This window comes from Lepisma saccharinum, chromosome 21 (genome assembly GCF_977018435.1).
Source record: "Lepisma saccharinum chromosome 21, izLepSacc3.1, whole genome shotgun sequence".
Lineage (NCBI taxonomy): Eukaryota > Metazoa > Arthropoda > Insecta > Zygentoma > Lepismatidae > Lepisma > Lepisma saccharinum.
The window spans coordinates 24,712,446-24,732,274 of record NC_139249.1 but is presented as its reverse complement, the minus strand read 5'-3'; the positions used below and the strand labels follow the sequence as shown (position 1 = coordinate 24,732,274).

The 19,829-nt window shown below is 39.5% G+C and overlaps 1 protein-coding gene across 1 annotated transcript in view; it reads right to left on the bottom strand.

Annotated features, from left to right (window-relative positions):
• spab (space blanket) overlaps positions 1-13,788 on the bottom strand; it is a 73,388-nt gene extending 59,600 nt beyond the window's left edge. Inside the window, exon 1 of the mRNA XM_083142478.1 lies at positions 13,513-13,788. Within this exon, the coding sequence (XP_082998604.1) occupies positions 13,513-13,653 (141 nt within the window). The 5' untranslated portion in view covers positions 13,654-13,788. The remainder of the gene's footprint in view (positions 1-13,512) is intronic.
• Positions 13,789-19,829: the final 6,041 nt, after the last annotated feature.

Here is a 19,829-nt window from a genome sequence, read left to right as displayed (position 1 = left end):
TATAGAGCTCCACACATTCTTCTTCTCGGGCATAGTCGGGATGGTGTGATCAGCATCACACCCGGCCACTTTTACCCACAAGGATGCCCCCAGCTGCCCATTTACGAGTCTGTGTTGGCCTCAGAGCCGAGAAGAAACAGGGAAATGCCTGGAACCTGGTCCAGATCACCTGCACCGGGATTTGAACTCAGGTCTTCCGCATGGTAGCTCTAACAACTGAGCTACCGCGGTCCTCGAGGCAGGAAGAGAAAATCAAGAGAAGAGCTGGGTATTCTCTGCCCCTCTCTTGAAGTCCAACACTGGTGGAGCAGTTGCTATTTTTAGATAACCCGCGGGGAAAGGTCAATCTCAATTCCTCCAATTCCAAAGCGAATGGACCATTCCGCGGTTCCTCGAAGCGCCAGGTCACAGGGGAAGACGAATCCGCGCCCCGGGCGATTGCATTGTGTCGGGCGTTTTACGGTTCATAAAACATTCCGCATCGCCTGGAGACTTGTCAAGTTCTGAATCCGCGGAAAACTCTGTTGAATAATGCGAGTGGGGCAAACCCCCTGTTACCTCCTGGAAGATTGAATTTTTAAATTCCAATAACGCTTCTTGTTCAGTTCCACCTCCTCCCCCGGCTGCTCTTTCCAATCAGGGTAATTGACCGTGAAAAAATCCTGACTGCTTCGGAAGATCGATACCAAAAGGAACTAGAACATATAATTAGCAATTCGGCTAATCGTCATTGCTTACAGTTCTATTGGATATGTAGAAAAATATTGTTTAGCACTTGTTTACATTCTCAAATCAGTTGAAATAGGACATGGCTTAGAGTGGGACGAGGCTAAGCAGGTAGGAAGGGAGAAGAGAGTACTAAGCCCCGCGACAGGTTACGTTTGCAGCAACTTCTCGCATATAATAGACCCAAACGTGCACACAGAATGTAGTCCTGCTGCAATACTGACGATTTTATCACTGTCTGTGATATGAACAGCTCGGCAGTTGAGGCAAGACATGCATGTGAGATGCTGTGCGCCATTCTCGCGTGGTTTAATACATAAAATCTGCTGCAAACTTAACTTGTCGCGGGGCTTAGCAAGAAAATAGAAGGAGGCCAAGGAAATAGAGAAGAAAGGAGAAGAAGACACAATGAACTGGAAGGGGGGACTCAAGATAAACAAAGAATGGAATAAGGTGTTAAAAAGAGTGGAAAGGACAAGAGCGAAAGAGGAGAGAAGGAAGAGAAGTGAAGAAAGAAAGGATATGGAAAAAGAGCGTGATAGGGAGTAGGGCCGCACACATTCTCGATCCCGGACATTTTGGAGGTGATGTGATCAGCACCACGCTTCGGCCGACTTTACCCCCCAGGGTCGCCCACAGACACCCACAGATTCGAGGGTGGGTGAGCCCCAGAGCCGCTTTATGCGGGGACAAGGCCGGGAAAATTCTGACCTTAGATCACTCACCCCGGGTAGTCAGGAGCCCTACCGACTATAATGAAACTAAAATCTTCGTTGAATCTTTATGTTGATTATAGGCATATTGGATATGTGGTATTGTTCACCACTTGGAAAGCTATTTACTCGTAGAATTCAATATTGTTTTACATTCTAAAATCAGTTGATATGGTTAGTTAATTTGTTGGTTGGTGTTTTAAGTCCACTTTATGCACAGTAAGGCTAATCGGGACTGGACCTACAGGTTAAAGTGGGATCCTAAACACTATGTGTATCCACCGGGTATCGAACCCGGAACCATCGCCATGGGAGAAGATCACCAGTGAGTTATGGTTACAGAATAACTGGCTGTATGGAAGACTTCAGTGTGTTTTATTGGGCTACATTTTAAACCACCGCTTGTATTACTTTTGGGTTGGTCTTTTTTAAGTCCACTTTATGCACAGTAAGATTAATCGGGACTGGACCTACAGTATAAAGTGGAATTCGAACCACTATGTGCCTCCGCCGTGTATCGAATCCGGGACTGCTTGATTACACTGGTCTGAATGAAAATCGGCCCTGACACTATTCCTATCTTGCGAACTGTTGCTATATATTTTTATTATTGTTGCTATATATTTTTAATATCGTTGCTATATATTTTTATTATTGTTGCTATATATTTTTATTATTTGGGGGTGTTTGAGGGAGGATGAGGGGGCTGGAAGCTAGAATATGTAGAAAATAAGTGAAAAAAATTGCGAAAAAACGGGAAAAATCGATCATTTTTAATGATTTTTTTACAATTTAAGGGGCAAATCCCCCCCCCAAATCTACCTCCTTGCTACAAATGTTCATGTTTTAGAACGTTTTACCTCTCTGGCCCCTCAGAAGAAATATAAAGGCTAAGATAATACTATTCATCCCTCCAAATTATCGAAAAGTGATAAAAATAGGTGGGGGGCTGCCCCCCCCGAAAACGGTGGGTGATGGGGTAAAACGGGGGTCATATTCGGATTCAGGAGGTCATTTTACATAAGAATCAGCAGGAATGGTGTCAGGGCTAGATTTTGTTTTTTTGCAGACCAGTGTTACAAGGCGACGACGCTACCACTGCGACAATATTATTATCATCATTATTTGCAGTAGGGTTACACTCTGAGATGACGGGTGGTCAGCGCATTGAGTCACATCGCCGCTGTTTTCTGGCTTTTGAAACTTATTTTCAAGTAGCTTCCCAGTTGTCCCACGACGCTAGGTCAACGCCGAAAATTTGGGGGCTCCAATCGAGAATTGAACTCGAGATCGTTCACACTAACGGCGATAGCGTTGACCATTTGGCTACGCAGGAACCTATTGGGGACCATGATCTTCGTTATCACTAGGCCTTGGAAGTTGATTACCTAAAAATAATTTTCACTCTCAAAATGAAAGCTTGGATTTTTCTTTAAAAAAAGAAGGAAGAGTTGTTGAATGATGCGCTAAAACCCGTTGTTTGGTTGTTTAAACTATCGAAGCAAAATGTAAAAAGCAATTATGTAGCTTTCTTTAATTTTCCTTCAATAATATACACATTTCCGAGTGGGCCTTGCACAGTACAATTCAGCATTTGAAAATACAGTTGTGTTCCGCCTGCATCATGGTTATATTTTTTTATTTTTTGACTAATTTTAATTTAAAACCACAGATTAAACCGATAATAGTGTCCAGCAAGGATAACCTGAAAGTAAGCTTGAAAGTTTTTTTTATGTTCGCTGGATAAAAGACAAATTGACCTCAATTAGTTATTCAATACATATAGTTAAAAATAAAATTGTGCTCTTGCACTGCCATATTTTCGATTAATGGCGCTAAAACGACCACGTTAGGAACTTTAAATATGTAAATTATGCTAATAAATGCATTTATAATTCACAAACCAACAGGGAAGTAGCAAAACGAACTTCAAAAGTGATAAAAATGCAAGAAAAACTGAAAAAAATACTGAAAAATGACCTAAACGCCAAAAAAGCCCGAAATGCAAAACAAAACAATGTTTTCTGATTATAACTGAAGCATAACAGACTACCTTCAGGTTTAACATTGTGTTCAAGGCCCAGAAAAAGACGACTTTTCATCAACTTCTAGCCTTAGATATCACTAGGGACATTGAATTTTCGCGATGCGCGAAATCGCGAAATGTGATAAAAAAAAAGATGCAATTTTGAACATTCTGCACGTAACTACACCCCCAATGATGAAATATGCATTAGTTTTATTCGCGAAGTAATGCGAAATGTGTGCTTTTCCACGAAATGAACGCTTTTTCGCGAAATAACCGTGAAATATCATCAAATTAAGTAGAAAACACGCAAAAACCGGCAATCGATGTTTTGGGCGCAAACTGTCGATTTGTAACGAAACGTTTGCCTAAAGTTTCCTACCACTTGCAGCTGAAGAACGTTTTATCTTCAATCACATCAGGAAGTCGCTGCAAATTGGGATTTCCCATGCACATAATCTCAGTTCGAAAACTTCGCTCCCTGACAAGCTGCATTCCATTCTTCCCCCGAATGTCTACTCAACTTCCAGTTTCATTGAACTTGCTAGCTGTAGCAGCGATAAGATAAGTCTGTTCCCGCACATCAAGGGAAAGACTGGTGTCATTTGGGTTCGGTCATGAATGAATTTTGTTTATCATCATGTGATTTTCAACATGTGTTTGTGTATGTGCAGTAGTGATTATTTTATTTGTTGGACAGCAAGGATATCCTTTAAATACATACAATGAATAAATCACTTGAGATATGCAATTTAGAAATGAAGTGATTTTGTGTTGATGTTTTCGTTTTGGTTGCACAGCTAAGTACTTGTGTATGTGTACAGTATATAAAAAATGAAGTAGTTTATCAATTTATAGCTCTTTTGTATGTTGTTTCCTCTCATAATGCAAAAATGTGTGCCAATTTTTTTTTCCACCGCTGGTATATAAAGCTAATCTAACGTTTTATTTACCGCTCTCCTCAGTTTTTATTTACCATAAATTTGTCTCCCTAGTTATCATATCCTTTAACGTGGTTGCTTTGTAATCAAGGGGTCTTGAGTTCAATACCCGTGGAGGCACAAAGTGGTTCGCATCCCACTTTAAACTATAAGTGCAGTCCCGATTAGCTTAACTGTGCATGAAGTGGACTTAAAACACCAACTCAATCAATCAATCAACAATCCGTTAATTCACATCCTGGTGGTACTGTAAACCGCTGTTGTTAACAATGAATGTTTGTTTACATTGAAGAAGGAATGATCTATAAAAAACGTATCCAATGACATTTAACAATGCCGCTCCGAAGCCGAAAGCCCTTTAAACAAGGAACGCGTGGACGAAATGACCTTTCTTTTCACGGAACAATTATTCCGCTTCCATCGTCCCCTAGGACAACGTCGAGGGCGCTGGAAGCGACTGAACCCGGGTCACCAGGGTAAAGGAAAGTGCTGGAACTCCCACGCAGAAGAAGAGAAATTATGGAAAACACTGCAACGGCTGACAGTCTTTGTCCATTTTTAAAACGCGTCCTCCCACTCAATCTTCACGCTCGGCCTGTCAAACGCCTTCATTCATGAATTACCCGGCGGCTCGGCTGTCGCTGCAAAAATAGCGTAAGTGCATCATCCATTGGGAGGCTGAGCCGTGACAGGTTACCGCGGTGCATGTTGCGCAAATGTTGTTCTATAGGAACGAGAGGGGAAAGGGGCAAACTTTAGTAGGTAACCACAAGAGATATATGATTGATTGATTTGCTGTTTTAAGTCCATTTTATGCACAGCAAGGCTAATCCGGACTGGACCTACAGTTTAAAGTGGAATCCAAACCACTATGTGGCTCCACCGGGTATCGAACCAGGGACCCCCTGATTACAAGGCAACGACGCTACAACTGCGCCATCGAGTAGGCCCCACACACAAGAGAGATGGTAGAGGGCCATATTAAATTATTCATTGTTCATCTTCCTCAGTCTGTTCCTTCTTCCGCCTTCTCTTTCCAATTTTCTTATTCCTTGTTACGCCCTTTCTTCTTCTATATTATTCACTTTCTTCTTTCCTTCGCCTTCATCATCCTCTTCATTCTATTCTACTTCTTCCTCATTCACTTTCCTTTCTTCTTCCTCTTTGTTCTCTTTCTTCTGTACTCTTCTTCCTCAGTGTACTTTCTCATTCGTTTTCTATTCTCCTCACCACCTTATCTGTTATTTCTTCTTCTTTCTCAATATCTTTTATCTATTTTCTTCTAATTATTCAATCTTTTCTATTTTATTCTTCTTCCTCCTTATTTTTCCTCTATCTTCTTCTCTTTCCTCATACTTTTTATTATATTTTCTTCTTCTTCCTCATTATCTATCTTTCTTATACTTCCACATTCTCTTCCGTCTTTTCTTCCTCATTCTATTTCTTTTCTTTGAGGGTTTATATACCAATAAAGGCACAGCAGCCTCTTAAACAAAAACAAACATGTTGGGTCGTAGTTTGAGCTTGAGGTTACATTCTCTTCCCCCTCTCTTCCCTCCGCATGTTTTGGTTTTGGGAGCAGCAAAGCGGACACATGCCGGCGATAAATTGCAGTATTTTTTTTCAATATTTTTTCATGCAGCAAAGTTGCAAGTCCTAATGGTGTGACGTCAGCCTAACATCAAAGGCAACCGATAGAAAAGTAACCAGATAACCAATTCCTACATTTCAGTCAGGCGTTCTCGTAACTCGATCAACCTGTAATCCCAACAACTTAATCCCGATGTTGAAAAACTCTCATTCAATGCTTTATTCGCAATTAGAAGAATGTTTATATCCGATTGAGCCCGCTATTGGTAATCTGCTTAAATCCTTTGGGATGGACACATTCTTGCGGAAGCATTTTCACAAAACTTGTGTGGACGTGGCATTAACCAATAGTAACGCGCTCGTTACATGACGCAAGAGTCCACGAGTTGATCCTTTGATAGAAGAAGAGCTCTGGGATGGAAAGTGTTGTATCCCCGCTTTCCAGAACCTTGATTCGTATGATCGAGTCCTGGTTACTTCCTTATTATATATATATATATTTTGAAGAGCTAGTGTTTTTGGGAAGATGTCACGTAAAACGTAAGGGCAAAGATGAAGTTCGCCGTGCATAAAACACCGTGTCATGATGGCACATTATAAGGGATGTAAGGGCAGGGCCCCACACATTCTCGATCTAGTGATGTGATCAGTACCACGCTCCGGCAGCCTCTACTCCCCAGAGTTTCCCCCAGGTACACATTGATTTGAGGCTGGGCGAACCGTAGAGCCGCTTTATACGGGGACAAGGCCGGAAAAACTTAGATCACCCACCCCGGAAATCGAACCCAGGTCTCCCGCGTGGCAGTCAGACACCCGACCGACTAGACCGTACTCCAAAAAATACAATAATAATTATTTAGAAAATGTCACACATTTCAGTCACAGAGACAGACATTAAAGTACTGACTTTACTTAACAATCTTTAGAAAATAACTGACTGCTTACGCCATAAGATGAAAACCTTATAGTATACCTGTAGTATAGCATCATCCTTATAGTATCTTTTGTGGGGGGTAATGGAGTCATAGCCAATACGATCCTCTGCGAAGGTTCGTGCTTATGGTTGTTCCTTCGTCAGTTTAATCTCCATTGTCGCGATTAACTAAAACCTGTTGCTAAAAGCGACATAAAGCAATTCAACATTGTAAATTTGTATATATTATTTCGCTACTCCAGGTGAGACAGACAGACTTTGCTGTTCACGACGAGAGACTGTGCCAAGATCTGTCTCAGTGCTACCTTACGTCTTATCTAAATATAGCGTGGAATCTTAAATTATAAATCATAGGACGCGCATCCAGAAATAGAATTCCAAACAAGACTTTTCTTAAATATTTTAACGCAACCTTGCATCATCAGTCACCTCACACAGCAACTCGCCTCCCGACCCCGCCAAGTCAGACGATCACATGGCATTGAAGTAGCAGACATATTACGTCATTCCTACAGGGCCGGATTTAAAATGTGGGCGCCCCTAGGCCAGCACAGAAATTATCGCCCCTTCCCACATTTGTGGATAGTAAGTGTGCTACTCTATTAACTACAGAAACGTATCTTAACCCCAATTTTCCTACAATTACTGCCAGATCTAATGCATGTACATTTTTGCGTCTTAGAATTTCCACATTTTTTACGGTTTTTATGCGGCGTCCTGTAACTACTCATCGTTCACATATGTTTAATATTTTTGCCGATCAAAACTTTTTACTCTAAGCCTTGAAAGTACATTTACAGAAATAATAGATGGGGTTTAACGTACAGCAGCCTATGGATGGTAGAAATTACATAGATGCAGTTTAATTGTTACTATTTAACTATGAACACTAAGTTATAAATCATAACCAATTAGAATTTCTATACACAATTTTGATGCAAATATTGACTTGATGTACAGTAACGGACACGAGTGGCTTGTAACGATTCCATTGAAAGTCAATGTATTCATTACAAGCCGGCAGTGTCCGTGACTGTACATTAATTATATCAACCCTACCACTATTATCTTTACATTTAACTCTATTAGGATTGGAAATCGAAACAGATAAAGGTTTCCCTGCCTTCTGACTACTTGAAGCCCTCTTGGAAAGTTGAACGCATTTGCAGGCTAGGAAAACACAGATGTCTCATTTTCTCTCAAATGAAAACAGTTTCTCCAGTCACAATGTTTCCGTAACATCTCTGTCTGTTGTACATTTGCAGCTTGAGAGCGAATCTAAACTCTGAAAGCTACCAATCAGCGAGCGAGCCGCTGACGTCATCTCAGCTCGAATCGCAAACCCTGGGCCCGTTTCGAAAGTCGCACGAGTTTAACGAGTTATTGTAACTGGCTGTCCCATAAGTGCTTCCGTGCGTTTCATTATCCTGTCCCAAAAGTCGCTTTCCGTGCGTCTCGTGCAAGAACGAGATTCACCAAACGCACGGGCCAGGAGGCTGGTATGTTTGGTGAGAATCGCCTGCTGCCTTCAGACAACGCGCGTGCTGATGGATTCAAACTGCACTAGTTCGGAAAATGTATTATAATTTAAACAGATAGCGATATGAAGCTACATGCACAAGATGAGTATGCCTTGACCGTTCTTAGAATGTGATTAAAATGAGTAACAGTGGCCATAATAGAGTTTATTTTTGTCATAATGACATTCCTTCCGCTGACGCCATGCGGAAACTTTCTCTAAACAAAACTCTGCGCCTGCGCTTTCGCCTAGAGCGTCCCATAAGTCTGTAAAATAACTGGTTTCACCAGATTCACGAGCCCAGTTATTTTCGTTGAATGCGTTCGTTTCGTTAAGACTCTTGCACACGCTGTGAACTGTTGGTAGGCTGGCTAGTTAAATAGAAATCTAACTCTATCTGCGTGTCGTAAAAATATAGAACGCTTGCTAAGAATTCTCATATTGGTAGCGGCAAGACTGTTAAAATAGAATATTGAGTAGTAAACAGCATATCTCTTATTATTGTTATATTTATTTAAAATTTAGAGGACGTAGTTTTCGTTAGAAGTACGTGGAAGTTTTATTCAATCACATCCTACTGGGCTTAGGCTTAAATCTGGTTCTGAATCCAAGCAAAACTCATAAGTGAAAATAGTTTTCCTCGTCTTCATGACGTAGAACACAAACAACGACAGTGTAACTAACAAAATATAAAGTAATGACAGTGAATGAATTTGTCTTGAGTAGAACATAAGAGTTAAGGAATTTCACATACTCCACTGAGTGAGAAGAGAAGAGAAAGGACTGGAAAGAAGTGAAATAACAGAGAGGACAGAACATATCGAAAGGAAAACTATAAAATCTATAAAATGACAAGGGAAGAACAAAAGAGAACGAACAAAAAGGAGAAGTGAAGGTAAGAAGAAGAGAAGAAATACACAGAAAGGAAAGACGAGGTGAAAACAAGTTAAAACGGAGAGTAAAAAGAGAAATGAACAGAACAGAAAAAATCAATAGAAGATAAAACAGAGACAAGGAAAGCAAGAAACGAAAGAAGAAGAGGCATAAAATGAAGGCCGATACAACAAAATACAATAGAGTACACGACAGATACAGTTGAATCAGAGAGACAGGAAAGCAAAATAACATAACCGAACAGAAAGAAAGAAAGAATGGAACAAGTAATCAATGAAGAAAGAGAAGCATACGAGGAATATATATAAAAAATAACAGAATATCCAGCCGAATGCGTTGAGCGGTAGACTTACGATTTTACCATATAACGAGTCGCGCCGCTCCAAACAGGCGTGTAATGATAAATCATAGCATTTGCCTATCGTATACCTCTACAAAGAATACCGGAACCACATGAAGACTCCAGAAATGATAAGATATCTCATTTGGAGACGCGACAATCAGAAAAGAACCTTCTAAAAATACCACCCTGCAGACTTCCGGCATGGAAATTCCAGAAGCCGCCTTTCCGTCTTTCAGAACGCAATTGGCGTTGCAACTTTTGTTCATATAAAAAGAAAGCAACGGGCACTTCTTCTCAGTGGCGCACTCTATTAGGCGTGAATGTTCTTGCTACTTTATTTACACCCCCTACTTCGCAATATTCCAATCTACAATCTCAAATACATGTTCTATCAACTTGTATCTCCATTGAATAAATTCTAATCAAAATCAAGTTAGTTATTAATTCCAGACTTATTAAAAACACACGGAGTGATTAAAAAGAAGCGGATAGAAATTCACTTTGAGTTTACTCTGTTAATCAAAACTGCAATCAACATGGCACCAGTTTTAAATTGAATACATTGCAATCAGACAGCGTATATACGCCCATTAGTTGCATTTAAATAAGTTCATTAAAGAGAAATTGCAGTTGATCGATAGTTTATTGGCTTTATTGGTAAAAAATAATGGAAATATTAGATTAATTGGCATCTGGGGCCAGTCCCCTACGGGCAGGCGAGGTCAGGCTATAACCCCCCCACAAAATTGTCTATGCGAGAAAATTTTAAAGGTCAATAAGCGTTGCAATACAACAAACAATCATTTATAGTAAAGATAAATTTGCACAAAAAAAGAGAGAGAAAGGGAACTAGAGATAGAAATGGGAAAGAGAGATAGAGAGAAAGAGAGAAGGAACGAGAGATAAAAAGAGAGAAAGGGAACGAGAGATAAAAGAGAAAAAGAGAGAGAGAGAGAGGAACGAGAGATAGAAAAGAGAGAGAGAAAGGGAAAAGAGAGATACAAAAGAGATAGGTAAAGAGAACGAGAGACAGAAAAGAGAGAGAGAAAGGGAAACGAGACATAGACAAGAGAGAGAGAAAGGTAACGAGAGATAAAGAAAGAGAAAGAAAGAGAAAGAAAGGAAACGAGAGATAAAAAGAGAGACAGAAAGGAAACGAGAGATAAAAAAGAGGGAGAGAAAGGGAACGGGATATAGAAAAGAGAGAGAAAAAGATAAACGAGAAATAGAAAAAAGAGAGAGAGAAAGGTAACGAGAGATAAAAGAGAGAGAGAGAGAGAGAGAGAGAGAGAGAGAGAGAGAGAGAGAGATTGAGGGAACGAGAGATAGAAGAGAGAGAAAGGGAACGAGAGAGAAAAGGAAACGAGAGATAGAAAAGAGAAAGAACCACGAAGAGATAAATGATTGATTGATTTGGTGTTTTTTTAGTCCACTTTATGCACAGTAAGGCTAATCTGTACTGGACCTACAGTTTAAAGTGGGATCCGAACACGGAGAGATAAAGAATTGATGGGAAAAAGGAGGAATAGAGAAATAATGAGAGAAGGACATATCAGAGAAAACAAAAAGGTTAGGACAGGTAAGGAATTGGAGAGCAAGGGAAAGAAAAGAATGATAGAGGATAGAGAATGGAAGAAATAGAGAGTGAGAGAGAGAGAGGGAGAGAGAGCGAAGGGGAGAGAGAGATAGAAATAGAGAAATACTGAAAGAAAGGGGACACATACACAAAGAAAAAGCAACTATTTTGTCGATCTCTTGAGCTCCCCCGAAACAAAATTCTCTTGGACGCCTCTGCCCCCTCAGCTAGAATCCCCCCCGCCTCTCTCTCTCTCTCTCTCTCTCATAGGAGCAATTTGAATGATTCCCTCAAACAGAGGAACAATTTTAAGGACTCTTCCAAACATAGAAATAATTTGATTGAATCTTTCAAAATAGGAATAATTTGAACAAATTTTTCAAACATGGGAATAATTTGAATGTCTCTAAACATAGAAAGAATTTGAATGAACCTCTCAAACACACGAACAATTTGAATGAATCTCTGAAACATGGAAACAATTTGAATGCATCGATGCAGGAGACAAAGATGACCAGACTCCAAATGCATAGGCTGGGAAGAGTTTCGTGTCTCCAAATTCTCTCCAGTTTCCCTCTAAAGCTCACCAAGGGATATTACCTCTCGAAACCTTTCTTCAATGTGTGCTGTAAAGTATGCCAAGCTTAGTGTTTTTGTTATTTGATGATTAAATGATAGATTTTGCCTTAGGTGAAGGACAAGTTCTTAGTTACCTCACGAACTACCAGCGTTATAAAGATAAAATTTGGTGGAAATGAACATAACAACCTACTGAAATATGACGAAATAGATGAATTCGTTCTGTCGATTTAATATCTCAAGAACTGGATAAACTAGAGAGATACTCGATCTGCCATGGCAGAAAACTGGGTTGCGACCGCGAGAATATACAAGGGGAAAATAATCGAGCTAACTAACGTGCCGATATCTCTGAAATTACTCCAGAGATTAAAAAGACATGGGAGAGATGAGAGTTGATTAACCACTAGTTTGTTTCTACATCAATATTGGATAAAATATCGTCAATGCCTTGCCTAGTATTCGAACTGTGATTTCACAACGCGCTAGCTAAACTATAATGCGTATTCCAGGTTTTTGTTTTTGGTGTCGAACGATTTTGGAGAGTGGTCAAAGTAACGGACCGCATTCGGAAAATTGCGGATTCGTAACCCAGTGGCTGGTCATTCTGACAAGACTTAATCGTTCCAGGAGAATTCTGGACTGTACTCTCAGCGAAGGCTGCGGACTCCTCCTTACCATGCCTGAAGCCACGAAGGCAACTCCAAGTCAGCGTTTAGGCAGGATTGCTTGCTTGCTTGTATTGAGTTAATTAACGCCATTTTTACCTCTTCGAGTTAATCGCGACGATGAGAATGACTATGATAGGTTGAAAGAAGAGGAACTAAGTGGTAGATTCACGTAGTGAATGCATCTTCATCAATATCATGCAATTGTTATTCATCCTCATCGTCGCGGTCAACCAAGATTGGCAGAAGGACGACGAAAAAAGAAACATGCGCTGGTGGATACTCTAACATAGAACTTTCGAAGGCGAGAACTTGATTCGATCACTGAACGCCTTGGTTTACGGAGGTGTGGACTGACATTCAGGAAATCGCGGTGCAAATTCCAGAGTCCATATACCCTGGTAAGTGGGTTTCCCGCGGTTTTCAATGAATCCCTGGATTTTTTAAATTTGATTTTTAAAATTTTGCTTTGGCTAATAGCGAAGATGAGGATGAAAGGTGATAAGATGGAATTGATGAAAGGCCATCACAGACATACATGAACAGAACACATAGGAGGATTATTCTGACTTTAAGTTCAGACGCCGGAGCCTCGTTACTTTGCAAATTCAAGTCCAGGGCTCCCACCTCTTTTCCCATGTAGCTAGCTAACGTTCGATATCTCTGGAACTGCACCAGCCAGAGAGCAGTAGTGGTGCATGTAAAACTGTCCAGAAATGTAGTTGGGAGATATGAGAGTGGGCTAGAAACCCGCGTGTTTCTACTTCAAGAATGTCTCCCATGCTACATCTTTCATAACTTGACATTTTAGTACTTACACTCCACTAACTTGCTGGCAAATGCTGATGTAGTATTTTCAACTAAGACCAGGGTTCCTTCCTCCCACATTTCTTTCCATCACGGTTGACCAAAAGATACAAATAAGTAACGATAACTAAATCAAGGAACATCTTTCCTAGACACATCCATGCAATACAACAGCAACTTTTGTTCACAGACTCACCTGTAAGAAGGGCTGGTATCTGTAGCCGCCGTACCCCCTGTTGCCCAAATTGGAAAGCATCTCGGGACTGAAGCGGTTGAAGAGACCTCCCCAGCCGTGGGTGACCCCCAGGAGAGCGGCAATCACAAGGACGAGCTTCATGGCGAGACTAAGGGCCCCGGTTCGAATCTTGGGAGAGCTACAGAGGTCCAGGCAGGATCCGTGAGTGCGTGTGTGTGTGCGGCGGCGGGCTGTCTGAGGGAGCGGTTGCGCCTCGCGCTGTAGTAGTCCCGGTGCGTAGTGGAGGAGTTCACCGTGTGGGCGGGTGGCGGATGCGCGCGCGGCAACGCGGTTGCCAACCGTTGCATAATTTCACCAAACGTAGTGTGCGGTCTTAAGGCTAGGAAAGCTTGAAAGGGAGTGAATCGTGCGCATTTGGTTCTGAGAAACCATCTCCCGATGGAGAAGACTGAATTTGCAAACATATCAAGTGCAAAAAAAGATGAGAACGGTTCTGCTTGGCTCTGTCGTGGAGTCGATAGCGTGTCTCCTGGTTTCGAATACATGGTAAGACATGGATTTCAGTTTGCCCTATCAACTATTTCATCCGTCATCATACATAACGTGAGATGTAACAAAAGTAGAAGTGGAAGTACAAATCTGTCAATAGTGCCATACGGATTTTAGCTAATACAATGAATGACTATGATTTACTTATGTGCAGAAACAATGTACACGTTTCTGAATATTTACTGTTAACTGGCAGCTTATGAAAATGTACAACAGTTTCATTCTATTTTTTAAAATCAATTGTTACCAATTATTTCTTATAGCTAACATTACATTAAGAAAAATGTTTTTCAACACTCTAAAATGCAACACTACCCGAATATTTCGACACGCGTGTGGGTATGTATGTGTGTATGTGTGTGTGAGTGTTCATGTATGTCTTCGTATAGGTTTAGATTTATTTTTGTACTTTTTTGTTTCTTGTGTTTACTTTCTTTGTATATGCGAGTGGAGAAGGTTGCATAATTTGTAACTGCATAATTTGTATTCATGTCCAGATATTATAGGAATAGTTAAATCAAGAAGACTTAGGTGGGCAGGCCAAGTGGCATGAATGGGAGACGAAGGGAGATTTTATAGGATTCTTGTTGGGAAACCTGATGGTAAGAGACCTGCAGGAAGGTCAAGACGAAGATGGAGGAAAAACGTTGAGATGGACCTCCTAAAGAGAATCGGTAAGGTTGGAAAAGATTGGATTGATCTTGCCCAGGAGAGGGACAGATGGGTGGCTTGTGTTGCTGCAACAATGAACCTTCAGGTTTAAGAAGGCTACAGAGTTAGTTAGTTATGATATGCTTATATCAATAAAAATATAGATATAACCATGGTTAAGTGGTAGAGTAGTCTTCCACAGCCTTAACTTCGCTATGAAAAACTAGGCGAAATAAATCACTAACGTCGAGTAATCAAATGTGACTTCAGTTTTCCAAAGTTTCGTATTCTTTGTAATTTTTTAGTCTACCATCATGAAACGTGTTGACTCACTTCTCCCAAATGCAGTACCAGACAAATACACCTAGATACTATGAGAAATTCAGCTCAAAAGCACTAAATTCGAGGCTGATATTGTAACCATAAACTTTGCATTTTTGATCCTCGATTCCCTCTTAAAGTACACAATACATTTTAAAAGTACTTTTTTTTGTAAGAATATGTAACCAAGAAATCCTCTAAAAATTTTTCGAGTGGTTATCTCTGTCTCCTGCTCAGATGCATTCAAATTGTTTCCATTTTTCAGAGATTCATTCAAATTGTTTCTATGTTTCTCAGAGAGCCATTCAAATTGTTTCTATGTTTCTCAGAGAGTCATTCAAATTGTTTCCATGTTTGACAAATTCATTCAAATGTTTCCTATTCTGAAAGATTCATTCAAATTGTTTCTATGGTAAAGAGTAATTCAAATTGTTCCCATGTTTTAAAAGTTCATTCAATTGCTCCTATGAATGAGATAAAGAAAGAATGAGAGAGGATATGGAAAGGAAGAAATAAAGAGGTAGAGAGAGAGAGAGAGAGAGAGAGAGAGAGAGAGAGAGAGAGAGAGAGAGAGAGAGAGAGAGAGAGAGAGAGAGAGAGAGAGAAATACTGAAAGAAGGGGGAAACATATAATGATAAAGAAAGTATTTTGTCGACCTCTTGACCTCTCCCGAACGAAACCCAAGAAACATTCTTAAATTTTCTAACCCAAGAAACCCTCTAAAATTGTTGAGATTCTCGTTACTTTGTCTCAGAAAAAGTATAATGGACGGAAACTTGAAAACATGCGACTTTGGAGCACTAACAATATGGCAATATGGAGAAAATTGATTTTTCGTCCACAATTTCGTAACAGGTAGACCAATTTCTTTCAAACGGATAATCAGACCAGTAATATGAGGGATGTAGATACTCAAAGCGCTTCAGTCCAGAATCTCCAAATTCACGGCAGTTATCAAAGTCAGAAACCGTCCTACGTGTCCCACCATTCCTCTCCTTGACGGCTCACTACACTTAAAATCTCTTATTGCATAATTGTTCTCCAAGTATTGCTCTAAAACAGCCTAGTTTCATATTTGACGCTACAGAAACGTAATGTGGACTTTACCTGTATAAAACACAGTCGACACGGAGAAAACAGATCTTGAAACGCTTTGATTGATATCGCTCAAATACAATACCAAGGGGTCCCGGGTTCGATACCCGATGGAGGCACAAGTGGTTCGGATTCCACTTTAAACTGTATGCCCAGTCACGATTATCCTTTCTGTGCATAAAGTGGACTTAAAACGACAAATTAATCAATCAATCAAATACAATATCAAACCAACTCTAAGAGATATATAATTGCTGTTAAATTTTGTGCCCGAGACCTTTGTATTTGTTGCAATTAACGTTGGTACAAATTAGCTGCTTGGCCTCGCCTCTAAACCACGTACTAGGATACTATTTCAAACTTTTCTCTCCAATGCTGTTATAAATTTAGTTTCGGGAGCTCCAAAAACGTAGTGTATACAGAGCTTTGAAAATGTCACACATAAAAAAGGTGAATATATACAGGGATCTCAAAAATGTATACACATTTTAACAGCTGACAAAACACATAAATTGTTCATCTTTTCAGGTTTGGTTAGTTTGAAATAATGACTGAAACCAGATTAATATTTGAACAAAGGAAGTTTATCGTAAAGAACTACTGGAAGTTTGAAAATGCAATTGAAGTGCAAAGATAGTTTAAGAGAGGGTTTTAAAGAGATGCACCTACATGACTTAACATCACTCGAATTGAAGGAGATGAAACTTGAAAATGTCAAGAGAGAAACGTTATGGAATACCACGAACATTGACAATTTCTACAAAGCACGAAAGTTGATGGAAAATCCATGTGGCAAGCGAGTCGTGAGATAGGAATTTCTAAAATCAAGCATCCATTGCTGTTTTAAGCACTTTCATCTGAAGAGTTACCATGCTCTCAATGAAGATGATCTAGACCAAAGATTGCAGTTCTGTGAGTGGTACTTTGCAAGCTGTGTCAATTCAAGTACTTAGGAGTAATACTAACAAATGAAAATAGTATTAAAGATGAAATAAAAATCTGACTTTATTCAGGAAATACGTGATACTTTTCTCTTCATAAATGTTATCTTCTTGTGTAATATCTAAGAACTAAAAGATAAAATTCACAAAACAGTAATTTTGCCTGTAGTATTATATGGATGTGAAACGTGTCCCTTGCATTAAAAGAGTAACATACATTTAAAGTATTTGAAAATAAAATCCTTAGGAAAACATTTGGAGTGGAGGTTACATAATTTAGAACTGTATAATTTGTATTTTTGTCCAGATATTATCAGAATAATGAAATGAAGAAGACTTAGGTGGGCAGGCCATGTGGTACGAATGGGAGAGGAGAGATTACAGAATTCTTGTTGGGAAACCTGATGGTAAGAGATCTGTAGGAAAGCCTAAACGAAGATGGAGGGACAACGTTGAGATGGACCTAAAGGAAATTAGTAACGATGGAAAAGATTGGATTGATCTTGCTCAGGATAGGGACAAATGGAAGGTTTGTGTTACTGCAGCTCTAAACCTTCGGGTTTAAGAAGGTTAGAGATTTAGTTAGTTAGTCAAATAGATGGATAGGACGAAGAGATTCAGAACTCAATCTTAAATAAACACTGACTTCATAAGTCAAAGTGTGTATACACACACACACTCACATATATCGTCACTGTGACCATTCTGAACGTCATATATATCTTATAAATTTTTATATCTATACTTAAAACGCTCCGTAATAGTGTATTTCCCTACAGAAACACTCTAAAACTTTAATCACTAGAACAATAATTTTAATGTCATTATTAATAGCTGTATTAGTACAAAACATTGCACAGTACCTTTTACTTTATCGTGGTTGGCAATACTGCTGCAAACTTTTTTTCCAGGATTTTTCATTCCGACTTTCGTAGGAGCAATGGGAATAGCTGTATGGATCATTAAACCATCCCACCTCCTACCTTCATCTGCAATATACAAAGAACAAGGCATGATGCACGTTTATGATCTAAGAGAAAAAATCAATGCGAGTCTGTATTGCGTAGAACCTCGAGTTATACCCAAAGCAAGATTGGAAATGTTTTTACAATATGCACAGGTACATGTCATTTTGTTTTTCACTCTTTATTAAACATCTCTTTGTATTAGATGAAGTTTTTTAAAAAACAAAAAAAGTTGAACTCATGTATATTTTCCAAAACAGTTTTGTTTTTGTGTAGTGAAGTCTCATTTTCTTATTATCATTTCATATAGGTGCACCTGACAGATAGATATTTTTTAAGTTTTTTTGTAGTGGACTCAAATTGCAATACTGTGCCTGCAGATGCGAAGAGCATCTATTGAGAAAAAAACACATAGTACATTGAGCGACGAAATATGAACCGTTGTCCATATTCTTCCATGTACAGGTAAATAATCACCAACAATATTCTGCAAAGTATAGACAAAAATATGCTACAAACAAAGCCTTGAGCTGTAGATTCCCGATATTCACTACTAGCTGATTAGCCGGCGTTGCCCGGGTATTTATTTATACCAATCTTGTATTAGATAGGAAAATAATTAATTCTAACTATAGTGTAAAATGAACTTGGAGTTGAACGGCATTGGGAGTGTCACTATTAATCTTAGCAACCCCAAAAACTATGGATTCCACACTAATATCGGTGGTTTTGGATTACTTTTACATGTTACACCCTTCCCACCCCCACCCTTGGAGATGACAGAGGTGTGTTACCCCCACAGTATTTCTTTCCAAATTGCAAGTGATACGTCTACAAAGTTTGGTTGAAGTAGCTCCAGGCGTCCGAGAGTTATGCCTGAACAAACACACATACATACATACATACATTTTTATATATATAGATACAGCACAGAAACATATCCACCAAGTTGGATTAATTGATTTGGTTAATTTTTCTTCGCTTTCTGCCACTTTTGGCAAATCGTAAAGATGAGGATGGGTGGCGGTATGATAAAATTGATGAAGGAACACTCACAAAGAACACCAATTCCCAGGCCGGGATTCAAACCCAGCATTCCTGGCGTCGTAGCGCTTATTATTGTATAGTGCGTCTCAATCTTAAAAGTCAGTATGGGCTAAATGGAGCGCGGCGTTGACAGATCAACAAACGGAGGCGCATCGAGTTCCCTCTTAATCGCCAATGATTGCTACAAACTTACTTCCGTAATATCGTCCAGGAAATCTTCAAAATCTATGTATTTGATGCATTTTGGGAAAAACGATAGTTACCTCAAAATTTGCATGTAAAAGTTTATATTTCGACGTAACTATTTAGTACTATTTTACATTTTGATTATATGTGTAACTATTATGCGTTCTATACCTCGAAGTTTACCAATACTGTGTTTTTTTTCCAGCTTCTCTATCCATTATTAAACAAAGTATGTAACTTACATGCAATCCACAATTATCACACAGCACACTGCACTTCCTACGAAACGGGGCACCTGCCTGCAACAGAATTTTAACTTCGGCGACGCGCAAAGAATTTGATGCGTGAGACAGCCCGCGTAAACAAACTACGATTCTGCAATAAATAATGGTGCTGTGGAGTAACAATGTATTCTAAAAATAACTTCAAACAATGGTCAACACTTTTCTCGCTTGGTCTGCACGTTTATCGCGACAAACCGAAAGGTTTCTCGCTAACCAACGGGTTACGGTCTTGTGAATTATACAAAATATCGAATGTGTGTGTGTATATATATATATA